This window comes from Panulirus ornatus, chromosome 72 (genome assembly GCF_036320965.1).
Source record: "Panulirus ornatus isolate Po-2019 chromosome 72, ASM3632096v1, whole genome shotgun sequence".
Classification (NCBI taxonomy): Eukaryota; Metazoa; Arthropoda; class Malacostraca; order Decapoda; family Palinuridae; genus Panulirus; species Panulirus ornatus.
The window spans coordinates 2,247,054-2,274,553 of record NC_092295.1 but is presented as its reverse complement, the minus strand read 5'-3'; the positions used below and the strand labels follow the sequence as shown (position 1 = coordinate 2,274,553).

Below are 27,500 nucleotides of genomic sequence, written 5' to 3'. Positions count from 1 at the left end.
CCATCAGGTCTTGTGTTATCTGGCCCCCTCCCATGTACTGTCCTCCAGCAGATAACCTGGTCATAGACCATCAGGTCTTGTGTTATCTGGCCCCCTCCCATGTACTGTCCTCCAGCAGATAACCTGGTCATAGACCATCAGGTCTTGTGTTATCTGGCCCCCCTCCCATGTATACTGTCCTCCAGCAGATAACCTGGTCATAGACCATCAGGTCTTGTGTTATCTGGCCCCCTCCCATGTATACTGTCCTCCAGCAGATAACCTGGTCATAGACCATCTGGTCTTGTGTTATCTGGCCCCCTCCCATGTATACTGTCCTCCAGCAGATAACCTGGTCATAGACCATCAGGTCTTGTGTTATCTGGCCCCCCTCCCATGTATACTGTCCTCCAGCAGATAACCTGGTCATAGACCATCAGGTCTTGTGTTATCTGGCCCCTCCCATGTATACTGTCCTCCAGCAGATAACCTGGTCATAGACCATCAGGTCTTGTGTTATCTGGCCCCCCTCCCATGTATACTGTCCTCCAGCAGATAACCTGGTCATAGACCATCAGGTCTTGTGTTATCTGGCCCCCTCCCATGTATACTGTCCTCCAGCAGAAGACCATATGGAAACCCTTCCCATGACATCTGATATCTACTCTTAATTATGATAGGCGACTGATAACAATATCAATTACTTCAGTTTCAGACAAGAGTAAATGAAAAATGGTTCGTTCGCTGGGACACGTCTGCACCTCCGTTTGCTGGGACGCGTCTGCACCAACGCAGCGAACAATCCTTCCAGCGAACCACATTTAAATAGACCAAAACATCCCATTAACTTTAACATTATTTAAACTACGAATAATATTTGTTATGGAATAACTAATGACGTGTATATGAGTAGTTATTCTGCAGCCTAGCCCAAACTAACGGGTCCAAGTACTAATAACGAAGAATCTTTCTCTATATTTCCAATTTATTGATATATTTATCAACTCTCATTAAAGGATAAATTTTTGGAAAATAGCGAGTCAAATCAGTCAACTTTAACTAACTTCTAAGCACAGGAATTCCCATCCTAACCAAACCTAGCCTAGCCTAACCACAGGAATCTGCATCCTAACCTAGCCTAGCACGGAATTCCCATCCTAACCTAACCTAACCTAGCCTAGCCACAAATTCCCAACCTAACCTAACCTAACCTAACCACAGGAATTCCCATCCTAACCTAGCCTAGCACAGAATTCCCATCCTAACCTAACCTAACCACAAAATTCCCAACCTAACCTAACCTAGCCTAAGCTAACCACAGGAATTCCCATCCTAACCTAGCCTAGCCACAAAATTCCCAACCTAACCTACTCTAACCTAACCTAACCTAACCTACTCTACCCTAACCTAACCAAAGGAATTCTCATCCTTACCTAACCTAGCCTAGACACAAAATTCCCAACCTAACCTACTCTACCCTAACCTAACCTAACCTACTCTACCCTAACCTAACCTAACCTACTCTACCCTAACCTAACCACAGGAATTCCCATCCTAACCTAGCCTAGCCACAAAATTCCCAACCTAACCTACTCTACCCTAACCACAGGAATTCCCATCCTAACCTAGCCTAGCACAGAATTCCCATCCTAACCTAACCTAACCACAAAATTCCCAACCTAACCTAACCTAGCCTAAGCTAACCACAGGAATTCCCATCCTAACCTAGCCTAGCCACAAAATTCCCAACCTAACCTACTCTAACCTAACCTAACCTAACCTACTCTACCCTAACCTAACCAAAGGAATTCTCATCCTTACCTAACCTAGCCTAGACACAAAATTCCCAACCTAACCTACTCTACCCTAACCTAACCTAACCTAACCTACTCTACCCTAACCTAACCTACTCTACCCTAACCTAACCACAGGAATTCCCATCCTAACCTAGCCTAGCCACAAAATTCCCAACCTAACCTACTCTACCCTAACCTAACCTAACTTACTCTACCCTAACCTAACCACAGGAATTCTCATCCTTACCTAACCTAGCCTAGACACAAAATTCCCAACCTAACCTACTCTACCCTAACCTAACCTAACCACAGGAATTCTCATCCTTACCTAACCTAGCCTAGACACAAAATTCCATCCTAACCTACTCTACCCTAACCTAACCACAGGAATTCTCATCCTAACCTAACCTAGCCACAAAATTCCCAACCTAACCTACTCTACCCTAACCTAACCTAACCACAGGAATTCCCATCCTAACCTAACCTAGCCTAGCCACAAAATTCCCATCCTAACCTACCTAACCTACCACAGGAATTCCCATCCTAACCTAACCTAGCCTAGCCTTGTCGTGGCGAGGTAAAATACCGTCCCAAATGCCAAGTCAGCAAAATAACCACTACGCTGAATTCCCATCCCAACCTAACCTAACTTAACCTAGCCTAGCCTTGTCGTGGCGCGAGGTAAAATACCGTCCTAAATGACAAGTCGGCAAAATAACCACAACGCTGAATTCCCAACCTAACCTAACCTAGCCTAGCCCCACCACAGGAATTCCCACCCTACCTAACTTAGCCTAGCCTAGTGGCGCGAGGCAAAATACCGTCCCAGACAAATCGGCAAAATAACCACAACACGATTCTTGCTTCATAAATATAGCAACCACTTCACATATGTATAATAAGCCTACCATTATGTAATATGTTGCACATATGTTTAATAAGCCTACTATTATGTAATATGTTGCACATATGTATAATAAGCCTACCATTATGTAATATGTTGCACATATGTATAATAAGCCTACCATAATGTAATATTACATACTTTATATATGTAAAATAAGCACATAAATATCTTACAATAAAAATCTACTTAATACAATTAAATTTCCCTTAAAACTACTGAAATAAATGCTATTGACCTTTAGCAAATAACTAATGTCTATCACATGGGCCATTTATTGGTTATTTTCGATAGACATACTAATGATGCATAATTGATCAAGCTGATTATTATTATTTAGTATCGTACTAAAGGGTGATTAATAACCTAATTTCCTATCGTTAATCACCTCTGATATGCCTTACTCTATTACTGAGAATAATACTTAAGAAATTAATTTATTCATTATACCTGCTCGCCGTTGCCCGCATCAGCGAGGTAGCGCCAGGAAACAGACGAAGAACAACCCCCCTTTAAGAACCTCTTAATTATTACGGTGATATGAAAGGTCGTTTTGAGAATCAACTATACAAATCAAATGGGCCGGGGAAATGTATATAGCGTATATTAACTTTGTCAAATAATAAAGAAAACGATTATTTAAAGGCGAGAGGGCGTTTTCTATAGTTTAAAATCACCTAAATACGAGGTCGACTTTTTTTCAGTCCTTGGTCTTGTCTTTGGCAAATAACTAGATTTATAACAACTGTCAGTTATGAGGATAAAAATATATATATATTACACAAGAGTAAAACCATTACAACCCACTTGAAGTTCAGGGAAAAGAAAACGTGGTATGCAAATTACCAACATTAAAAATCCTTTACCTATGTCAAAAATACAAGCACAACCCTCCTTAAATCTTTCCCTAAACATATACAAACAAACTCACTAATCATACAAATAATTACACATTACATATCATGAATGATCCCAATAATTATTCATATAACCGGATATTAAAATAAGTCTAGTTATTTAATGACTCATATAATAATACCGACTACATACGTCACATACATTCATTCATACCAAAGCCTATACACTCATTAGATGATAATAATGCATATTGATAATGTATTAATTAAACGCGGAGTAATTATTAACCGGTTTAAAAGCCAGCGCGTAAAGATGACACGGTAATGTTGACAAGACCGACCATTGCCTCACCTGATTCCATATTTCTCCTCAAAATCGCCGTTTCCCATCTACCCAGGGGCTTCTACGGCTGCTCGAGTGACCAGCGGTGATACGACCGAGCCATATTTAGCTGATTGGATGAGGCGAACACTACGTCACAATGAATTAGGGGCAGAAATAACACGTCACGGACGCTGGTCAAGGCCATGGCCTCCAGCTCGCAAAATATCGTTGGAACTTTGACAAAAATTAAAATAAATTTTTCTACAATGTAGAAAAAAGATTACTCATAACAGTTATACATGATCTGAGAACACGGATACATAAAAGTAAATCATTAATAAAAATAAATTCCCAAACCGAAATAGAAAACGAGTTTGGTACTTTTTACAAGACTAAAATATATTATTTTTGAGCCAATGATAAACAAGAGGAACACATATCAAATGTGGTTTTTTTTAAACTAAAATGAACGTGATTTGATAAATATTAAACGAGGCGTTTAGATGATGTTAAATGCTTTATTTGAAAATATATATATAGCAAGAGTAATAATACGTTAACTGTTTACAGATCACATACGTAACATTTCGTCTTCCATTGACTTCAACATTGCTTTAGAAAACAATCTATTCAAAATCTATTGAACGTGATTTGGTAAATATTAAACGAGGCGTTTAGATATTGTTAAATGCTTTATTTGAAAATATATATATAGCAAGAGTAATAATACGTTAACTGTTTACAGATCACATACGTAACATTTCGTCTTCCATTGACTTCAAATATTGCTTTAGAAAACAATCTATTCAAAATCTATTCAAAATCTATTCAACGTGATATGATAGATATTAAACGGGGCGTTTAAATAATGTTAAATGCTTTATTTGAAAATATATATATAGCAAGAGTAATAATACGTTAACTGTTTACAGATCACATACGTAACATTTCTTCCATTGACTTCAACATTGCTTTAGAAAACAATCTATTCAAAATCTATTCAACGTGATATGATAGATATTAAACGGGGCGTTTAAATAATGTTAAATGCTTTATTTGAAAATATATATAACAAGAGTAATAATACGTTAACTGTTTACAGATCACATACGTAACATTTCGTCTTCCATTGACTTCAACATTGCTTTAGAAAACAATCTATTCAAAATCTATTGAACGTGATTTGGTAAATATTAAACGAGGCGTTTAGATAATGTTAAATGCTTTATTTGAAAATATATATATAGCAATAGTAATAATACGTTAACTGTTTACAGATCACATACGTAACATTTCTTCTTCCATTGACTTCAACATTGCTTTAGAAAACAATCTATTCAAAATCTATTCAACGTGATTTGATAAATATTAAACGGGGCGTCTAGATAATGTTAAATGCTTTATTTGAAAATATACATGAGTAATAATACGTTAACTGTTTACAGATCACATACGTAACATTTCGTCTTCCATTGACTTCAAATATTGCTTTAGAAAACAATCTATTCAAAATCTATTCAAATTTCTATGATGCGGAGCATTAGCCATCGTTTCTTGTTCCTAGGGGGAAAAAAAAAAGGTTGTTTGACGGAAAGGCATTATTTCGGGGTCAATGATTATATTATTTCTTTTCAAAATATCGTCTCTCTCTCTCTCTCTCTCTCTCTCTCTCTCTCTCTCTCTCTCTCTCTCTCTCTCTCTCAGTCTTAAGTGTTACTTAACTTACCGTACTGATGCGAGCTTCGGCGTGAGTTGATCTTTATGCTGGATTTAAATGCCACTGGAAAGTCGGCTTTAAATGGCCACTGGAATATTGGAATTAAATGCCACTGGAACTTTGTATCTAAATGCCACTGGAACGTTGTATGTAAATGCCACTGGAACGTTTAATACCACTGAAACATTGAATTTAAATACCACTGAAACGTTGAATTTAAATGCCACTGGAACGTTGAATTAATCGCCACTGGAATGTTTGATTTAGATGCCACTAGAATGTTGACTTTAAACGCCACTGGAACGTTGAATTAATTGCCACTGGAATGTACTATTTAATGCCACTAGAATGTTGAATCTAAACGCCACTGGAGAGTTGGATTTATATGCCACTGGAATGTTTGGATTTAAATGTCAGTGTTGTAGTCAAATGCCACTAATGTTGAATTTAAATGCCACTGGAACGTTGTATTTAAATGACAATGGAATGTTAAATTTAAATGCCACTGGAATGTTGGGTTTAATTGCCCTTGACCTTTGGAAAATCATTAGGTCTGCACACCTCTCTAATCACATAGTTAACCTTCCCAAACTAGTATAAGGTTATTTAGTGATTGGTGATTGGTTAATACTGACTTTATACTATTACTAGCTATACGAGTTATGGCTTGTAACCGCCTTAACAGCTCCAGCTAATTAGCAATGACACATTCTTAATTATCTGCATATAACAACCCAATATTATATTTACAATTAATCTACATGTTGTAATGGTAGTTCGCTTGTTATATAACCTCACATATGGAAACTGCCAAACGACCATTTGGGACCAATTCCATTCCATTTGACGAAAGTGATCTTGTCATCTTTAATCATACAAATGATTAATCCATGACATAATCATGTCCCATCCTTTCCTTCAAACACTCGATTAATCTCGTCTAACAAGGCTATTAATCATATAAATCCACTTTTAAGAGCCGTAGGTTAAATCACCCTCAACTACACTTTTGTGAAGTCAATGACCTACGTTTTAATTAGATTAATAAGACCTTCAATTGTCAATTAATCCTTCATGATCAACACATATACGTCAGTATTGGAAAAAAAAAAGGGGGGGTTTAATAACATGTTTAAAACCCCTTTCACTTTTCCTAATTAGCTTAAAAAAATATATATATATTGAAGGTTATACATCACTATGTTCTTCAATAACCTCCACACGAGTGTGTTCTTCAACCATCTGTTCTCCAAAGATGGTTAATTGGGGGGTCAATATTCGTCTCTGTCTAGCCTTGTCCACGTCAGAGATGCTGATCAATGTTACAACCACCTCGCCCCCTCCCCCCCTTTACGTTTGTGGTTGACCCCCTTAATGGTCAACAAGGCCACATTCGTAAACAAAGACCAATTGTCTCCTTCTTGGGCCATCCAATTGGAGAAAACAGTCGTTGAAAGTGATTAACTGGAGTCGCTTTCTGTGTCGAACTGTCGTATGTGGCATGGGGGGGGGGGGGGGGGGACAAGTGTATGTCTTACCTGTACGTCATGCAAATTGCTGTTAAACTATGGCCAGTTTGCACCCCCTTCTGCCAAGGGGTAGTTTAGGGTCTTTCTTAACTAGGTGCCATGACTTCAAATCAAAACAAACCCAGCACCTCACCAGCATATCTTCCTTTTCTCCCTTTACCTCCTTTATATCCACTAAACTCCACCCTCCAATGGCTTGAGACGCTAGTTCACTCGTTAATGAGTAGTTCAGGGGCCCATGAGGGTCGACTAACGAGCCGGGAAACCCGGCAATCGCCTCGTTATGTGCATGGGTTTGGGCCGTGGTCAAAATTTCTGACGTCACACCCACAAAGTAAACATCACGACCCTCGACCACCCGCTCCATTTACGCCTCCTTTCCCCAGCTGTTGTGAACGACCTTGTTTACCTTAAACTATAGCTTTTAGGGAGGGATTTGGAGACACAGGGGGACATGACAATCTCACATGTTTTACTGACCTGACGAGACGAATAATTGCGCAAGTACTCCCTAACACACACACACACACTAACACAACACACACGTTGAAAAGGCGATATTGATCGGATGGAGGCAGGAGGTCGCTCTCTCTCTGGCGCAGCCACACCCAGCGTCCAAAACATTGCCCAGACCCCATCGCTTATTTCGCGCTTTTAAAGCCATTTTCGTCTTACATTAAAGCCAAGGCTATTGATAAAAGGCAAGAAGGATGCTTCAACTATAGTTCTTGTTAGTGAAAAGTGGTTTAGGCGTTGTTATTTAACAGTAGAGTTAAATTAAGTCTGGCCCAGCGTGGCTGGCTGGGAGCATGGTAAGCCAGCAGACGACACGCCGGGAGTTTGGCGCCATAACAGATGACACACGCCATGCGCTCGCCTGCATTTTTTTTTTTTTAAGGCTAGATTTTAAAGGGTCATTATCTCTCCCAGGGGTAATGATGATAGTACAGTTAAATGAAGACGGTAATAGAGAGGAAGAAAGTATTGGTCACTTCAACCAGATTATAAACACAGAATTTACTTTGGAAAACGTTTTTCATCATAAAATTTGTCCATATTACTAATTCATAATAAATGCTGGCAGCTCAATTTTGAGGCTCCATTTGCATAAAGAGATGGGAAATGTGAGGTGGTTTGATCGAGTAAATAATGTAAGGGTAAGAGAGATGTGTGGTAATAAAAAAAGTGTGGTTGAGAGAGCAGAAGAGGGTGTTTTGAAATGGTTTGGGCACATGGAGAGAATGAGTGAGGAAAGATTGACCAAGAGGATATATGTGTCGGAGGTGGAGGGAACGAGGAGAAGTGGGAGACCAAATTGGAGGTGGAAAGATGGAGCGAAAAAGAATTTGAGTGATCGGGGCCTGAACATGCAGGAGGGTGAAAGGCGTGCAAGGAACAGAGTGAACTGGAACGATGTGGTATACCGGGGTCGACGTGCTGTCAATGGATTAAACCAGGACATGTGAAGCGTCTGGGGTAAACCATGGAAAGTTGTGGGGCCTGGATGTGGAAAGGGAGCTGTGGTTTCGGTGCATTAGTACATGACAGTTAGAGACTGAGTGTGAACGAATGTGGCCTTTGCTTTTCTTGTCCATTTCCTGGCGCTACCAAGCTGACGCAGGGGTTGGCGACGCTGTTTCCTGTAAGGCGGGGTGGCGCCGAGAATGGATGAGGGCGAGCAAGTAAGAATATATACATGTGTATATATGTATATATCTGTGTACTTATAGGTATGTATACATGTATGCATATGTGTGTGTGTGTGTGTGTGTGTGTGTGTACCAAAGCTGTTTATCTTTGGTTTGGGTGATGAGGGAGGTAAACATGGGGGGAGGGTCTCTTTCTAATAGGTGAGTGTGGGAGTAATCCTGGAAAGCGAGTTAGATGTTATTTGCAGATGACACAGCTCTGGTGGTAGACTCGTGTGAGAAACTGTAGACGCTGGTTCCCGAGTCTCATAAACTGAAAAAAAAAAGGGGGAGAAATTTCAGTGTTATTGTAAATATTCGTCAAACATTTGAAGTTAAGGGAAGAGACAGTTAATTGGAATGCAACATTGTATGTTTACCTATAACCGTGAACCTTCTGTTTATGTTGAACTATACATCACATTTGTATAAAGTATAGCAGCTGATTTGACTTCTGTTTACTATTTTTGATTTTATAACAATCTTCGAGAAGAAAATGATGGGATTTTCTTTATCATTTCTTCTCTATGATATTGATCATTCATTTTTCAGAGATTTGGCCATATGGAACTCAGGAATAAACTGTACCATATAGAATATTCAAACTATACATAACCGTACAGGTAAGTTTCCTCTAACAAGCTAATTGGTTGTTTGGACTTTGGGGTTATCAACTGCCCAGGGTCGTTCAGACCATCAACTTTAAGCTACATCCACAAATCTAAAAATCTTTAACACCCTCAGATGATATAGATAATAAAAAAAAAACATTTATGTATGTAATACACATATATATCGCCAATGGCTTTCAAATTTCGCGCTGTTTTTACCAAGCAAGCACACCATCACATTCAAAAAAGAATGAACAAATAAAAATACCCAAGAAGATAAAATTCACACACTATACTTAGACAAAATTAAATAAATTATTAAATTAATATAATTACTGTCTATTAAAGTTGATAATATTATAGAATAAAGACATACAGATAAATTACATCATTTGGTAACGCACTTGCTACAGGTTCCCGGGTAAACAGGGACGACAAGTCTTGCTGGTGTGTGTGTCTTTTTTTCTTCTTCATTTCCACACCATCGGTCAAAATGAAGGAGGAAGTACCTGTCTTAGAATACAGCGACGTCTGCATAGAATCTCGTGGCTCCATGGTACGTCAAAATGGCCATTGTATTTAATGATAAGGATATATATATATATGTGGCGTCGAATTGCCTTGGGGGTGTCATTTTCCCCCATGGGGGATAGGGGAAGGGGAGGCCATTTACCCCCCCTCCTTCAGTCATTTGATCTATTCATGAATAGAGTCGTTATGGAGACGGTGTAGTTAACGAGGCGACTGCTCGTTGCGTAGTTCAAAATGGGCAGCGGGGGAGATATATTGGCCTTAACGACCGAACGATCGTCGGTGCAATTGGTTGTCGGCCGATGATCTATCGCTATCTATTCTGGGGGGGTTGGGGGCCCTATCTATCTATATCTATCTATCTGTGGCCAATTAAGTGGTAGATATTACACCAGTTGCTCAGAGACATCCATATATAAAGTCCTCCGTAAACTGGTTTATTCTAACTACTTTATTAACCAAGTTATTTAATAATTATTATACAATAGGATTTATTATGGAGAATAAATTAAGACCAATTTAGCGCCTCTGGGATCGTTAATTTCTCGTTTATTTGCGATAAACGAGCCTGTAGTGGGGAGGGCTATGAAGATGAGGGAAAATGTTGGGGCGTATTAGGTAAGAGTTGTGGGAAATCGTCAGAACTTATGAGAACTTCACGTAACTCCCTCAAGCAGTCATATTATAGTCACGTAGCTCCCTCAAGTAGTCATATTATAGTCAAAATATGCCCTACACACGACTGTGTAATATCTGCGCACAAGGATACGACAGGCGGCTGATGGCACCACCACCCAGTTTCTCCACGAGCAATAATTTCACATGATCTTCGGAAGCTTGCCACATGTATCTTCATATATTTTGACTTATAATGAAAGACTGGTGTAGAATTATTAGAACATTATACGAGGTTTTTACTTGTACAGTTTCACAGATACTTGCGTACTGTTCAGCCTGTGTCTAGCTCTTTTGGGTTACAATACTAGTTTTATCACGTGGCCAGAGAGTTCATACATTATACATTGATATATTTTTTGCTCTTTTATTTCCCATGCTGTCTGAATTTCTTTCAGATTTCTCCACAGTACTAGGATGTTTCATAATTCAGCACTGTGCTCCAATCGTCTTTAACCTTGTTGCCAAAAATGCATTTTCTGATGTTTGTTAGTCAGTCCACATTTTAAATATATTCAGTTTTACACATGGCATCTATTTTCAGATGGGCCTTAACATTAACAGGCGGATAACATAAGTACCAGTAGGTTATTTTATGATTTTTGTAATTTTCCCCATGTTTTTTTTTTCACACGAGTTGGTTTAAGACCTACTGAAGGGAATGTTCCTGTGAAGTGAATTTTAGTAATAGTAAGATTCATGATAAAATACTGCAATTAATTTATGATGTTAGCAAGTGTGAGTCAAACTTTGGTTTCCTTGCTGGCTCGCTTCGCTTCTCTAACTAATGGTCTTCATTTCTGATATGTAATTATTGGCTTCTGAATTAGCTAAAAGCCTGTAGAAGAGAACTATACAATATAAATAAACATAGTTCCTGTGTGATTTTTCTTAAGTGAAATAGTTGTGTTTGTGCAGTGACAGTCAACGGGGAACTGATGTTCCTCTGTACGAGCTCTACTTGCCCATGTGACACATGAATTCATGCTGTCCTTACCAAACCTGACATTGCAATATTGATGCCTCGATTTCTGGCACTCTTACTTTATTGTTTTACAACACAGCATCCAGTACGAGATGATGGTATGGGTTCTTTATGATATTACACTGGCAACCAATATGCATGGGATTGTTAAATAGATCACTCTAGGTGACAGAGTTCTATTCACAGTAATAAATTCATTGATATGATTTTTCTGGATATTTTGTTTTTAGATTCATTGTGTACCAAGAAATAAATTTGAGATTATGTTTATGAACAAAGATATCGCTCATGGACAAAGTTAAGGAAAGCATAAGACCTTGAAAATAAAATATCTCTGAAATATTAAAAATAAGATAATGTTAGATCTTGGAGATTGAGTGTGGTTTTAATTGATTTCATCAATTTTTACTTCTTTGTATTAGAATATTTAGCCACATGTTTTCCCCTCTCCATTGCTAAATGTGTAATGAGCATACATGAAAGTCAGCTCGGCGTGTACTTGTATGATTGTATATTTCTAACAGTAGCTTATCGGTTGTAATTTTTTTTATTTACATAAGCAATTTCTTTTTAGTATCAGAGTAGCCTTAAAGTTTTCACAGTATCTAGTATTTTGCTATTGTACACTTCAATCTTCTCTTGCAGATACCAGTTCGTCTAAAACTGAGTGACCAGGGCATAACATATCGTAATGTGAAGACTGGTAAGGTAGAATCTCTGAACTCTTCTGACATTGATGTCGTCAACTGGCAGAGACTTGCTGGAAGTTATGGTTTACGAATATTTGCAGAAAATGGCAATCTATATCGTTTTGGAGGTTTTAAGGAATCTGTAAGTATTTTTGTAGAGTTCAGAATTGACTGACGAGTAGTATAATTTGTATATTACAGGAATTTGTTCGACATCTTAAATTAGAGAGTATTTGAGTACTTCTATATCTACAATAATACATTTCTTTTCTATATCAAATGTTATTGCCCAGAACCTTTTGAAAATTGAAACTTAGTCATAAAGGTCAGTGCCTTCTGGATCTCAAAATAATTTAATTCCACAAGAAAGAAATGCTTGTGGTGTCCAGCGAGGTAACAGCATTTAATGGTACACTGAATACAGAAGGTGATTAATATATTAAGAGTTCAGTATTTGTTTATGATTTTAAAAGAAAGAACTTGGATAGGATTCCTTTGCAGGACAGAACTCAAAACTCTGTGTTCTTGAAGTCATATGTTGATAAGGTTTACTGTTGGAGGTCATCTACTGTAAGTTATATATTGGGATAATGGTATAAAATGTGTGTTTGGCCTCAGAAGTACCATTGAATACTATCCAGCTCGAGAGAGAGTTAGTTATGCTTGTTTGCTATTGGTTTATGTTACCAAGAATTGACCCAAAAAGTGAAGTTCATTGCTCTCCACCACAGTAAACGAATACTTAGTGACAGCTACTGTATTTATTGTTCATCAGGAACAGTCAAAGCTGGAAAAGTTTTTCAAGAACACTTACAGCAAGATCATGTCAGAGAAAGAGTTTTCCGTAAAAGGTTGGAACTATGGAGCGGCAAAATTCGAAGGTGCTGTTCTCACATTTGATGTGGGTTCTATTCCTGCCTTTGAAGTTCCCCTTAACCATGTATCTGGCTGCACTACTGGGAAGAATGAAGTCACACTTGAGTTTCATCAGGTATGTCATAAGCCCTGGTTAGTTGAGCACATTGAAAAAATTTGTCAGACTCTTGATATAGTAAACAAATTGCAAAGTTTTCCTTGTAGTACACCACACACGCATAACATTCCACAGTCGTTCCCTCTTCACTCTGTATTAAATTTTAAGTTATATAGAGTAAAAATGTGACAGGCTTTTCTCCTTCACTATATAATTAGATCATGTATAATTCGTTCCAATCTTGAAACCTTTTGTTATATATTCTTGAATTACCAAAAGCTTTACATTTAAGACAATGATCCTTTTCATTCCATATTATTGCTAGGTCATTAATGCTGTTTGAAGTAATCATACATTTCATTTTTCTTTAATTTAGTCAATTCTGGTACTATCCATTGATTTGCCAAGCCTCATCCTCTTTCCATATCATTATATTGTAACTTATGCAGTGGTTCCAGTACTCTCCTGGCCCTTTTATGCTTAACAAACCTTTCATGCTGTTGCATTTATTGAAGTAAAACTTTATTTCTTTGACCAAATTTTGAGGATTCAGTCCACATCATAGGCTTTTAATGTGAACCTTCATTTCTCCAGCACGACGATGCACCTATAAACTTGGTGGAGATGCGGTTTCACATTCCATCAACAGAGTTAGCTGGTGATGATCCTGTGGAGGGTTTCCAACAGAGAGTTATGGCAAAGGCGTCCGTTATCACAGCTACTGGTGATGCTCTTGCCATCTTTCGGGAGGTTCAGTGCCTTACACCACGGTAAGACCACTTCGTATTTTTTCATCGTTTTGATTAGAAATCAGTTTTTGGATTTTTAGTCTTTAAATTTATATTCCTAATGAAAGGATTTGGGAGTCTGTTTGTTACATAAGATGACATTTTATTTAGTGAAGGTGACTTGCAGCTGTAGACACGAGTGAATTTTTTCCCCATTCTGGCTTGAGGAGGACATTTATGGAATGTTTGTGCCAAAATATAGTGGTGTTGCAATCCGTATGGTGAATTGATAAAGCCAACAGCAGTTTGAATTGGCAAGGCTCAGTGAACAAGTAACCTCTTGAGTATATGATGCACGGAAGTGCACCAGTGGCAGCAGTCAAAATATTCCGATGATTCTCTTTCAGAAGACCTTATAGTGCCAGTCTTTCGTGCACTTTTCAGTGAATGGTTTGGTGATGGTGTTTGTTTAGAGTCTGGATATGTTCTGTAAATTCTCTTGATGGTGACTGGTTTAGTTTCTATTTTCTAAGCTCTTCAATCTGGAGAAGTTTGGCGTATATTGTTTTCTAAATCTTTGTGGTTTGTACTTTTTGCCTTGTCTGGAGATGGAAACTTGGGTGAAGTTTTGCAGTTAGCTGTAAATGTATTAGGTAAATGCTGGCCATTCTATTATGCTTTCCAATTCTTAGAAAAGCAAATGGATTTGGAAGTGGCATTTATGGATCTGGAGAAGGCGTATGATAGTTGATAGAGATGCTCTGTGGAAGGTATTATGAATATATGGTGTGGGAGGCAAGTTGTTAGAAGCGGTGAAAAGTTTTTATCGAGGATGTAAGGCATGTGTACGAGTAGGAAGAGAGGAAAGTGATTGGTTCTCTGTGAATGTCGGTTTGCGGCAGAGGTGCATGATGTCTCCATGGTTGTTTAATTTGTTCATGGATGGGGTTGTTAGGGAGATGAATGCAAGGGTTTTGGAAAGAAGGGCAAGTATGCAGTCTGTTGTGGATGGGAGAGCTTGGGAAGTGAGTCAGTTGTTGTTCGCTGATGATACAGTGCTAGTGGCTGATTCATGTGAGAAACTGTAGAAGCTGGTGACTGAGTTTGGTAAAGTGTGTGAAAGAAGTAAGCTGAGAGTAAATGTGAATAAGAGCAAGGTTATTAGGTACAGTAGGGTTGAGGGACAAGTCAATTGGGAGGTAAGTTTGAATGGAGAAAAATTGGAGGAAGTGAAGTGTTTTAAATATCTGGGAGTGGATTTGGCAGCGGATGGAACCATGGAAGCGGAAGTGAATCATAGGGTGGGGGAGGGGGTGAAAGTTCTGGGAGAATTGAAAAATGTGTGGAAGTCGAGAACGTTATCTTAGAAAGCAAAAATAGGTATGTTTGAAGGAATAGTGGTTCCAACAACGTTTTATGGTTGTGAGGCATGGGCTATAGATAGAGTTCCCCAATCTGATGCTCTGTACATGCCTTCACCCTCTCAATCAATACCCTACCATATAATTTCCCAGGAATACTCAACAAACTTATACCTCTGTAATTTGAGCACTCACTTTTATCCCCTTTGCCTTTGTATAATGGCACTATGCAAGCATTCCTCCAATCCTCAGGCATCTCACCATGAGTCATACATACATTTAATAACCATACCAACCAGTCAACAATGCAGTCACCCCCTTTTTTTAGTAAATTCCACTGCAATACTATCCAAACCCGCTGCCTTGCTGGCTTTCATCTTCCTCAAAGCTTTTACTACCTCTTCTCTGTTTACCAAATCATTCTCCCTAACCCTCTCACTTTGCACACCACCTTGAGCAAAACACCCCATATCTGCCACTCTATCATCAAACACATTCAACAAACCTTCAAAATACTCACTCCATCTCCTTCTCACATCACCACTGCTTGTTATCACCTTTCTCTTGACCTCCTGCCTCTTTCTTTTATACATCTCCCAGTCATTTGCATTATTTCCCTGCAAAAATCGCCCAAATGCCTCTCTCTTCACTTTCACTAATAATCTTACTTCTTCATCCCACCACTCACTACCCTTTCTAATCTGCCCACCTCCCACACTTCTCATGCCACAAGCATCTTTTGTGCTATAGCCATCACTGCTTCCCTAAATACATCCCATTCCTCCCCCACTCCCCTTACGTCCTTTGTTCTCACCTTTTTCCATTCTGTACTTGGTCCCTCCTGGTACTTCCTCACACAAGTCTTCTTCCCAAGCTCACTCTCTTTACCCTAACATTCTCTCTTCTTTTCTGAAAACCTCTACAAATCTTCACCTTCGCCTCCAGAAGATAATTATCAGACATCCCTCCAGTTGCATCTCTCAGCACATTAATATCCAAAGGTCTCTCTTACACGCGCCCATCAATTAACATGTTATCCAATAATGCTCTCTGGCCATCTCTCCTACTCGCATACATATACTTACGTATATCTCTCTTTTTAAACCAGGTATTCCCAATCGCCAATCCTTTTTCAGCATATAACTCTACAAGCTCTTCACCATTTCCATTTACAACACTGAACACCCCATGTACACCAATTATTCCCTCAACTGCCACATTACTCACCTTTGCATTCAAATCACCCATCACTATAACCCGGTCTCGTGCATCAAAACTACTAACCACTTGCTCAGCTGCTCCCAAAACACTTGCCCCTCATGATCTTTCTTCTCATGCCCAGGTGCATATGCACCAATAATCACCCATCTCTCCATCAACTTTCAGTTTTACCCATATCAATCTAGAGTTTACTTTCTTACACTATTACATACTCCCACCACTCCTGTTTCAGGAGTAGTGCTACTCCTTCCCTTGCTCTTGTCCTCTCACTAACCCCTGACTTTACTCCCAAGACATTCCCAAACCACTCTTCCCCTTTACCCTAGAGCTTTGTTTCACTCAGAGCCAAAACATCCAGGTTCCTTTCCTCAAACATACTACCTATCTCTCCTTTTTCTCATCTTGGTTACATCCACACACATTTAGACACCCCAATCTGAGCCTTCAAGGAGGATGAGCACTCCCCACGTGACTCCTTCTTCTGTTTCCCCTTTTAGAAAGTTAAAACACAAGGAGGGGAGGGTTTCCAGCCCCCTGCTCCTGTCCCCTTTAGTCGCCTTTTACGACATGTGAAGAATGCGTGGGAAGTATTCTTTCTCCCCTATCCCCAGGGATAGTATAATATAAATAGTTGTGTATATAGACGGGTATGTGTATGTAAGGTAGAAATAAAAAGGTGACCATTGCCTCACTCTTCAATAGCCGATACTCAAGTTACCCCCCTTCACCAGCAGACACAATGGTGAGAAAATATATGCAAATCAAAATTACCTAACATGGACAGAATAGTTCCCCTACAGACTCTGTCTTTAACACCACTAACTGAAAATACATGACCAAATCATACACGAGTTATCTTGTCTCATTTACATTCAGGACAAGACTTAATTTGGTTAGAAATGGAAGGATGTGAGAGGAAGGGAGTTCTTTCATTTCCTTTCCACGCATACTCTCATGATACTCACACACACACACACACCTCGGTGCTAATATTATGATACATGAAATAAGGTCCTCATGATTTACCCTGATAATTAGTTTGGAAAGGGCAGGAAAATGTCAACAGTCGTTGGTTTAGTCATTCTGTGTATTACATGAATTCAACTTGAGCATTGTACCATAGCACATTAATCGCAGAATATATTCTTTTGTATTTTTTACAGTGGACGATATGATATTAAGATATACCCTACATTCATTCAACTTCACGGCAAAACATTTGACTTCAAGATACCTGTAACGACAGTTTTGCGTCTGTTTCTGCTGCCACACCTGGACCAGCGACAGCATTTCTTTGTTGTAAGTAAATCTGTATATGATTAGATCACAGTATTTACATTTTCCATTTTGTCTAGTGAGAATTAAATTTGTTGCTGGACTTTCAACGACATCAATACAGCGGAATCATGGCTAAAGCAAACTGTGATGACTTGTCTAGAATGCCTTTAAATTTTTTTTATGTTGAAGTTTCCAGTCATGGACAGAAGTCCACATCAAGGCTGGGCCTCAAAAGAAATATAGAGAATTATGAGATGGAAAATGAAAAGCATTAGGCATTTGTATTCCTCTTCACTCACAGGAGCTGCAGCATGATTCTTTTCCTGTTTGATACTTCAATTTTTTCCTATTTACGCAAGGTGGAATAAGTACGGACATGCACCGTTTATGAGCATGAATTTTGGGGAACTTTGGGTATTAGTACAAGTCTACGTCAGGGAATCGGTCATCCCTGCTGTTTGCGAGTTTTTGGGGTTTGGGACCCCAGTTTTGCAAAATTAAGAAATGGTGGTAATTTAATCCAACAAAATGTTCATGCCTGTGTATACTTTGTCTGTGGACGACGATTTGAATCCTGGTTATTGCAACCTGTTCACAGTTAACCCAGCTTTTCATCTTTCCACATGGGATGGTCGATTTAATGGGTGCCTGGCTTAGGCTAGGATATATGTAACATTAAAGAGGTTGCTTATAGGTCATATAATTGCTTGTGCTGTCTCAGATGACTATTAAAAAAAGGCTACAGCATCTAGATCAGTGGTTTAATGAGCAGTCCGAGGTAATTAATCACAGCCTATGTTGACCCTAGTAAAATGTCATATATGTTTCCAGTGAAAATAAGAGTGTTAGATAAAAGTACGGAGAATGCCAAATATTTATATGGGGTTACATTGGGTATAGTGTGAATAACTTAGATAAATGACCACAAAAAAGATGTCTTCAGTATTTGAAATATATTTTTGCGAATTCATTATGGATGTACTTCATTGCATCCAATTCACCAGAAGCTAGCAAATGAGCTCCTATATATATATATATATATATATATATATATGTATATATATATATATATATATATATATATATATATATATACATATATATATTCTTTTTCTTTCATTCTATTCGCCATTTCCCGCGTTAGCGAGGTAGCGTTAAGAACAGAGGACTGGACCTTTGAAGGAATATCCTCACCTGGCCCCCTTCTCTGTTCCTTCTTTAAAAAAAAAAAAAAATTATATGTTTTTTCGGGGTGGGGGGGGCTTTTTTATAGGCCTGTAAACATATATTTATCTCAAAAAAAGTTTCAGACAGCATAGGAAAGGAACAAATTGCACTCTACTTACAAATGTTACCGTGAAACTATTTACATTTTTTTGATATATTAAAGATATGACCAAAATTAATTGCAGTTAAAGATAAACTGAAAATACTATTTATAGATGCTCTTGCGTGTGGCAGCGATGTTCACACATGAAAGTAGTTACAGAGTAGGTACAAATTAACCATTTATATTAAGTGAATGACTTAATTAACGAGAGAATGAATAATAATATGGACCAAATTGTGCACCTGAACATGTTTCAGCTAACAGAACTTGTCATGTATAATTAACGAGAGAATGAATAATATGGACCAAATTGTTCACCTGAACATGTTTCAGCTAACAGAACATATGTCATGTACTGAGAAACATTAATACATATGTAACGTAAAATGAAATAACCTACATAGCATTTACCCTATCCTGTAACAGCTCGTAGAAAACGGCCGCGTGTATATGTTTAAGGGGGAACTGTGTTCACCGTGTGCAAATGGTATCATTGTCTTGCCCCTTTTAAAAGGGGGTTTATGGTGTTGCAGTAGCCATCCAGCCCTACAAAATTGCACGAGCGCAGTTGAATTAAGTTACTACAGGAATGTGTGTCCACGGTAGAACTGCATATAGAAAAATACACGTGTGTTTGTTGATCATACATACGAGGCAAAAGAAGAAATTGGCAGTTTTAACGAGTCCTAAGAAGTCGTTGGTCATTAAGCCGAACGACATGAAATATGGTAATATTAAAAAAAATCCTTAATTGAACTTGGGATGAATATGTAGAATCGCCTAATTTCCCTACGTTGTTAGATATATCACTAGTGGTAGTACACTTATCCCTACACACACACACACACACACGTTTCCATCTACATAAATGTGTACATACATATACACTCATTATATACATCTGTATATAGTCATAAACTTTAGAAGAAGAAACTATACTTACATAGGAAGAGTCGTCTTATGAATTGTCCTTGGAAACGTATGGGGGCTTCCCCCACATTTCATGCCAAACTACCCATTTTAAGATTTCGTACGAATTCACTTTTCTAGTTATTTAGATAGAAATGAAAGATATCCATTTATAGATATACACCCTAATGTCACACAGAAGAGGCGTATTACCCCGGACACTCGCTGGAAAGAAATATGTATATGTCGAAGACGGCCCTGGAGATGGATGGTAGGGTCACTGTGGTGGTTAGTGGTCAACTGCCATCAGTTTGAGGCAAGGGGGCGGGGCTGAAAATGACGTCATCGCCAGGAGGCTGGTGATTGGTCAGGAACTAGGCCGTGGATGGTGAAGGGCGGGAAGCGTAAATACTGTGGAGGGGGGAGGGGAGATGTTTGTTTGAGGCTGTCCAAAAATTCCCCCTGCCCCCCTTAGAGGTCAAAGGTCTTGGGGATGAACGATAGTTATGTAAAGTATGTGGAAGTAAGTAAAGTAACAGCTTAGCCAAGCCAGATTTAGAAGTCAAAGTCTCTTTGTCAATCTAAGTTGAGTCACAGATGCAAAGTTTCTCTATCTGTCTGTCTATCTATCTATCGCTTCTGTTATCCAGAAAAAAAAAGATAAATAGTCAATACTAATAGGTGAGACAAAGGCTATCTGGAACAAGCATAACATTATAGAAAACGGCACATGAATCACCACTTGTCAAAAAAAAAAAATTATCTGGATTTTCAAACAGCATAGACCAGATACCTTGATATCATAGGTACAGCAGATATTTGAAAGATAAGAATACTGGAACGCTTGTTTAATAGTTTGACCAAAAATAAAAATACCAAAAGTGTATGAGTGTGTAATAGTTTGACCAAAAAAGAAAAAATGAAATGTCAAAAGGTGTGAGTCTGAGTTAGATATGAATTATAATAGGAAGGAATGGAGAAATTTTTAAACTAATATTGATAAAAATACTGATGACTTTTTGGGGGGCGAAATCAAAACATGTCTATCTAAATAGTTTTAAGGTTTTAGGCATCTTTTAAAGGGGGTCAAAATAGACATATTTTTCTGTAAGTCATCTAGAGAGCTTTTAATGTCTTTTGCTATCAAGAGATTGATGTTTTTTATTAATTACATTTGTTATTGGTTCTCATCAATCCTCAACCCTTTTACATTGACCATTGACCCTTAATTATTATAATTTAAGGATATATATATGCATTAATTTTCCAAAAGGAACAGAGAAGGGGGCCAAGTGAGGATGTTCCCTCAAAGGCTCAGTCCTCTGTTCTTAACGCTACCTCACTAATGTGGGAAATGGCGAATAGTATGAAAAAAAAATATGCATTAGCTTGCTTTATGAAGATTTCTTTTGTTACAATTTCTCGATCAAATATTTTTTTTATGACAGGTATCCTTGGATCCGCCTATAAAACAGGGCCAAACTCGTTATCCATATCTGATTTTGCTGTTTTCTGGAGATGATATGGACCACATTGAACTTCCACTGACAGAGTAAGGAGTGCAGCAGTTTTAGTAAAGATTAATAGTTATAAATTGATTATCTGTAGCCATTCAGTTTATAACCATGAAGTTGATTTTTTTGATATTGTAAATTAAGAACAATAAATGGATGTATGGCGTTAAGTAACTCGAAGGAAACTTGGTTAAAGGGTGTATAAACACTAATCTTGGTTGTTTGATGTAGTTAATGTAAAGTGTTCATTTTCAGGGAAGAGCTTCAGGATAAATACGAAGGTCGCTTGGACAAAGAAATAAGTGGACTTCAGTTCGAAATCATAAGTAAAATGTTTAAGGGAATATGCAACCGCAAAATAGTCACCCCCGGAAATTTTACTGGGTAAGTGCATAAGAGCAGATACATAAAATGTCCTTTGCCTGTCAGTATAGTTTTAAGTTTAATGAGGTTCAGTCTTAATTGTCACACGTGAGATTTTGTAGGTTGCTTGCCTTAGTTCAGCCATGTGAAATCTGCCAAGAGAGAAAAGGATATTTCTTTCCTTCTGACATTTTCATTTTTTAAGCTAATCATAGATTTCGATCACGAGATGATATATCATACAGGATCATACTCAACAATGAACTTTTGTGACTGCTTTCTCCCTTATCTTTATCTTTTCATGCGTCTGCCTGTACTTAATAGTTAAATTGTCTTGCCTCAATATTTTGTCTGTCTATCTGTCGTCTTCAATTCCTATTCCCTGGTGATGGATTTCATGAGGATGGACCTAATACATCCATGTGGAAGTCATTAACACATGCTCTTAAAATCCTTGGTTCGTACAGAATTTTGATCAATTCAGATATGACAGTGAAAAAAAGCATAGGAAATGGGGCTTGGTTAGTCAAGAAATTTAAGGGGTTGCAGTTGTATGTATGACATGAACATGTTCAAACACATGCTCATTTAGGGTTAATGTATACTACCGAAATCTATACATTAATTTATAATACAGAAACATGCACATTTAGGATTAATGTTTTCAATACATGGATTAGTAAATATGGTCTGATATTACTTTTAAATTTTAAGTTGACAATATGGAGTGTAATAACCTTGTGTTTTCTTTAAGACATTCAGGAACCCCAGCTATCAGCTGTTCGTATAAGGCAGCAGCTGGCTATTTATATCCACTTGAGAGAGGCCTGATCTATGTGCACAAGCCGCCTGTTCACATCAGATTTGATGAAATTTCTTCCGTGAACTTTGCTCGATCGGGCTCTACTACTAGATCTTTCGATTTTGAGGTAAGCTACTTCCCATTGATGTTTTGAGTTACTGTCGTGGTTGTAATTATGGTAAGCACAAGGAAAGACTTTATGTGGACAGTTAAATTCAAGTTAGTGAAGAATGGACACTCATAGGAGGCATAATTATGACTAAAATTGAGTAGGAAACAAAGTGCTCTAATCAGTAGGGTCAACATAGTAATTAGTCTGTTGCCATAAGAGTACACAGGAAGAATTGTTAAGGTTACAGATTAATTTGATGGGTCACTTTAAAACAGGTTGAAGTGTTTAGATATAGAAATGTTAAATAAACTACTTAAGAGCTTGTATTAGTCCTTTCATTTGCAGACAATCTCGTAATCACATGACAACTCCCTAACACCATAGTAGCAAAAGCGAATATGCAGCATTACATTACAAAGTTAGAACAATGGGACTCGCAGAACAGAATATCTGCATCTCCACAAAAATCTTGTATCGTTTTAAAACTCTGGATAGACATGAATCCCGCTTATGCCCTCCAGTCACCCTGAACGGATAGTCTCTCCCACTGAACATAATGCCTCTTGTTCTGGGCACCACATATGACACACACACGACATTCACTCCCCACATCAGAAACATCATCCATCCCTACAACACTACAAACACACTTTCAATACATCCCAAGACGCTTCATGACCATGATGCAACTACGACAAAGAAAACAATGCTCACTTACTACAGTCACCCTGCACTCTCCCAACACAGATGCACACACAACACTTTATGACCTAGGAACCTGCCTGATGGATGTGACCAGTTTCCTGGTCATAGAGATAGAAGGGGCTTGTGGGGCAGGAATAGAAGGGGCTCATGGGGCAGGAATTAAGTATTAGAGTATGCTTCTTGAATATGGTCACTGCAGTGAAACTTACTGATGAAATATAAAGGAACCATTTGATGACAGAAAAGTTGATAAAAGGAAAGGACCTCAGTTACAAGGGGAGGCAGGAGGCTGTGGAATTGCATAGACTGAAGGGAGAAAATGAATGAGAAGACATTATTAAAACTTTCATATGTCAAGATCAAATAAATGTTAAAGTTAACAGTCCTGTGGAAACAGTCAAGATGGAGTGAAAAAAGTTTTGAGTGCGTGCTCAGGGTAATGAATATGCCATACGGTACATGCTATATGGCATGCATGGGATAAAATGAATTGGTGATGTGGCAGACTGATGGATTGAAAATTTGTGAAGAGGATGACTGTGAACTTAAGAGGATGACTGTGAAGTTAGAAGTATTATGTATTGATGTTTTAGTTAAACAAAGAAAGTGTTTATAAGTGAAAATTGTTGGATGCATCAGTTTTGTCATGGAAGAAATAGATTTCTTCACTGAAAGTTTATGAACTCTACCTCAAAATTGTTTCTCTTTATTTAGGTAGAGTTGAAGAATGGGGCAATAAATACATTCAGCAGTATTGAGAAGGGCGAATACAACCGCCTCTTTGATTACGTAAACCAGAAGAAACTGAGAATCAAGAACAGAGGGAAGATGGTAAATATATTGGGTAGTATAATAACTAGTGATTTAAGCATGAATACCCATAAATTCATCAAGTGTATTTTAAAATGTATAGACAAATTTTGTAATACATATAATTCATTACATTTAATTTGTTTAAAGCAGTCATAAGCTAATCAAATGTGGCTCTTAGTTTATTTAGGTAAATGGTGTATAATGTTTGACTAGCTTCCCCTTTGCATTTGCTTCTGTTTTGGAGAGTAAGATGGATTTCGTGAGTACGTATCGTTTGATAGTGTAAATCGCTTCAGGAAATGGGAAGTCGAAAGGATGACTTTGATGACAGTGATGCTGATGAACCTGATCCATACATGAGACGAGTTCGTGAGGAAGCCAAGGATCGTGACGAAGGTGATGATGATGAGGACTCAAGTGAGGATGAAGATTTTGCTCCAGGGGAAGAGGGAAGTGATGTGGCTGAAGAGTAAGTTTTGTTTTTTTGTACTATTTCAGCTGTTTTTCTATATCCTGGATCTCCTAAGAAGGGGAATTGTCACAACAAAGGTGTCTCTACATATCCCTGTGTTTACATGCCTTACTATTCCATGCATTCTTTCCTTCCAGTACTTTTCTAGTATATTCCCCCATGTCACAAGTGGTCGTCCCCTCAAATCAACCCCTTTAATTGTACTATCATACACACTCTTGGTAAACTCCCCATCTCAGCATGGAAATTGGCATTATTACATGAAACTCTTTTTACAGATATGATAGTTATGCTGGTGATAGCTCCGATTCTGGTGGGGATTCAGATGGTGGCTCTGATGAGGAAGGTGATCATGAAAAGAAGAAAAAGAAAGAGAAGAAAGAAAAGGTAGGGATCCTTAAGGAATGTTGTCTTCCCTTATCCAATACACAGGAATTTCCAAAAAGAACTGAACAGCTTCGAACCTTATTACCACGTGCACAATAAGACGTTAATTGATAGATATTTCCAAATATTTCAAGGAAATGTGCATTTGTTGTATGTAGTTGAAATACTTTCTGTGTGATGAATAGAAAGGTGAATAGAGACAAATCTAATTTTTTTTTTATATTCACTTTTAAGTGATTATGAAGCAGTTGACTAATAAAATGTTTATATGGTGACCCTTTATGAATTGATTAAAGCATGAATATTTCGATATACTTTTTGCATTTGATTTCTTATATGTACTTGAATGTAAGAAAAAAAAAATTCTTTTCTAGAAGCCTAAATCCAAGACAGTATCAGAAAAACCACGTAAACGTCGCCAGAAGAAGGAAAAGGATGAAAATAAACCAAAGAGACCCCAGTCGGCATACTTCATATGGCTAAATGAACATAGAGAGGAAATCAAAAAGGAGAACCCAGGCATCTCAATTACTGAGATCTCAAAGGTGGCAGGACAGAAATGGAGAGAGCTAAAAGACAGATCGGTAGGTCCTTCCTCAGTATTATTACATTTCTCCTCTTAGATGTACAGTAATTTTTGTTTAATTTTAATCATCAAGGTTGTCAAGATTATGTAGATACAAAAATTTGACATTGTTTTTCATATCGTGTCTTGCAAGTACGAGTGCTGACAGATGAGAGTGAGCAATGAGGAAATGAATATTTATGTGGATGAATCGATGTACCTAAGTATATGTTTCATATGGCGGAAATTATTTATAGAGTTGAGAATAAATATTTCTTTCAAGTTGTAATATTTTAGAAAACATAACTGGAATAGCTTCCAAGTATTGATGTTATTACATTGCCAATTATTTGAGTAAAATCAACACTACACATGGTATATTATTTAAGGTAAGGTGGGAGTTTGTATAGATAAGAGTTATGATGTAACTACAATTTTTTTCCAATGATTAATCTCAAATGATTCAAGAGTAAGGAATATGGTTATGGAAAAAACAGATATCATGGCTTGCAAAGTGTGCGATTTTTTTATGGTTTTGGTGTATTGTGATGGACAGGAGTGGATGTGAATGAACGAGGCCTTTTCTTTGTCTGTTCCTGGCGCTGTCTTGCTGATGCAGGAAATGGCAAACCAATACAGTGAAAGTAATCTTTGTTTTAAAAGTGTGAATAAAATCTGTATATGTTTAACAGGAATGGGAAGAGAAGGCAGTAAAAGCAAAACGGGAATATGAAGATGCGATGAAGGAGTATAAGGCCTCTGGTGGAGGGTCACCTGCAAAGTCTAAAGGATCAAAGTCTCCAAAGAAGGTAGTAGTATCACCAACTAAAGCGGGCTCAGGTGGAGGTTTCAAATCCAAGGAATTCATTGAAGACAGTGACTCCAGTAGTGAAGACAGTGAAGACAAACCCCTCAAAAAGAAAGCCAAAAAAGAGGAAAAGGAGGTAGATTTTTTGTAGTTATGTTATATATGTATACGAGATGTACAGGTATTTATATGTACGTGTGGACACGTACGTATATACACGTGTATGTGGGTGGGTTGGGCCATTTTTTCATCTGTTTCCTTGCGCTACCTCGCTAACGCGGGAGACAGTGACAAAGTATGATAAACAATTAATTTGTTTATGGATGGGGTTGTTAGGGAGGTGAATGCAAGAGTTTTGGCAAGTATGCAGTCTGTTGTGGATGAGAGAGCTTGGGAAGTGAGTCAAATGTTGTTCGCTGATCATACAGCGCTGGTGGCTGATTCGGGTGAGAAACTGCAGAAGCTGGTGACTGAGTTTGGTAAAGTGTGTGAAAGAGGAAAGCTGTGAGTAAATGTGAATAAGAGCAAGGTTATTAGGTACAGTAGGGTTGAGGGTCAAGTCAATTGGGAGGTAAGTTTGAATGGAGAAAAACTGGAGGAAGTGAAGTGTTTTAATTATCTGGGAGTGGATTTGGCAGTAGATGGAGCCATGGAAGCGGAAGTGAGTCACAGGGTGTGGGAGGGGGGTGAAAGTTCTGGGAGCATTGAAAAATGTGTGGAAGGTGAGGACATTGTCTCTGAAAGCAAAAATGGGTATGTTTGAAGGAATAGTGGTTCCAACAATGTTGTATGGTTGCGAGGCGTGGGCTATGGATAGAGTTGTGCGGAGGAGGGTGAATGTGTTGGAAATGAGATGTTTGAGGACAATATGTG

General features: G+C 38.1%; 1 protein-coding gene across 1 annotated transcript in view; it reads left to right on the top strand.

Moving 5' to 3' along the window:
* The first annotated feature begins 9,818 nt into the window (after positions 1-9,818).
* Ssrp (structure specific recognition protein) overlaps positions 9,819-27,500 on the top strand; it is a 19,032-nt gene continuing 1,350 nt past the window's right edge. Inside the window, exons 1-13 of the mRNA XM_071660810.1 lie at positions 9,819-9,962; positions 12,243-12,428; positions 13,062-13,277; positions 13,854-14,029; positions 17,733-17,868; positions 21,535-21,638; positions 21,856-21,984; positions 22,718-22,892; positions 24,297-24,413; positions 24,692-24,864; positions 25,146-25,254; positions 25,629-25,838; positions 26,512-26,763. Coding sequence (XP_071516911.1) covers positions 9,900-9,962; positions 12,243-12,428; positions 13,062-13,277; positions 13,854-14,029; positions 17,733-17,868; positions 21,535-21,638; positions 21,856-21,984; positions 22,718-22,892; positions 24,297-24,413; positions 24,692-24,864; positions 25,146-25,254; positions 25,629-25,838; positions 26,512-26,763 — 2,046 coding nt within the window. The 5' untranslated portion in view covers positions 9,819-9,899. The remainder of the gene's footprint in view (positions 9,963-12,242; positions 12,429-13,061; positions 13,278-13,853; positions 14,030-17,732; positions 17,869-21,534; positions 21,639-21,855; positions 21,985-22,717; positions 22,893-24,296; positions 24,414-24,691; positions 24,865-25,145; positions 25,255-25,628; positions 25,839-26,511; positions 26,764-27,500) is intronic.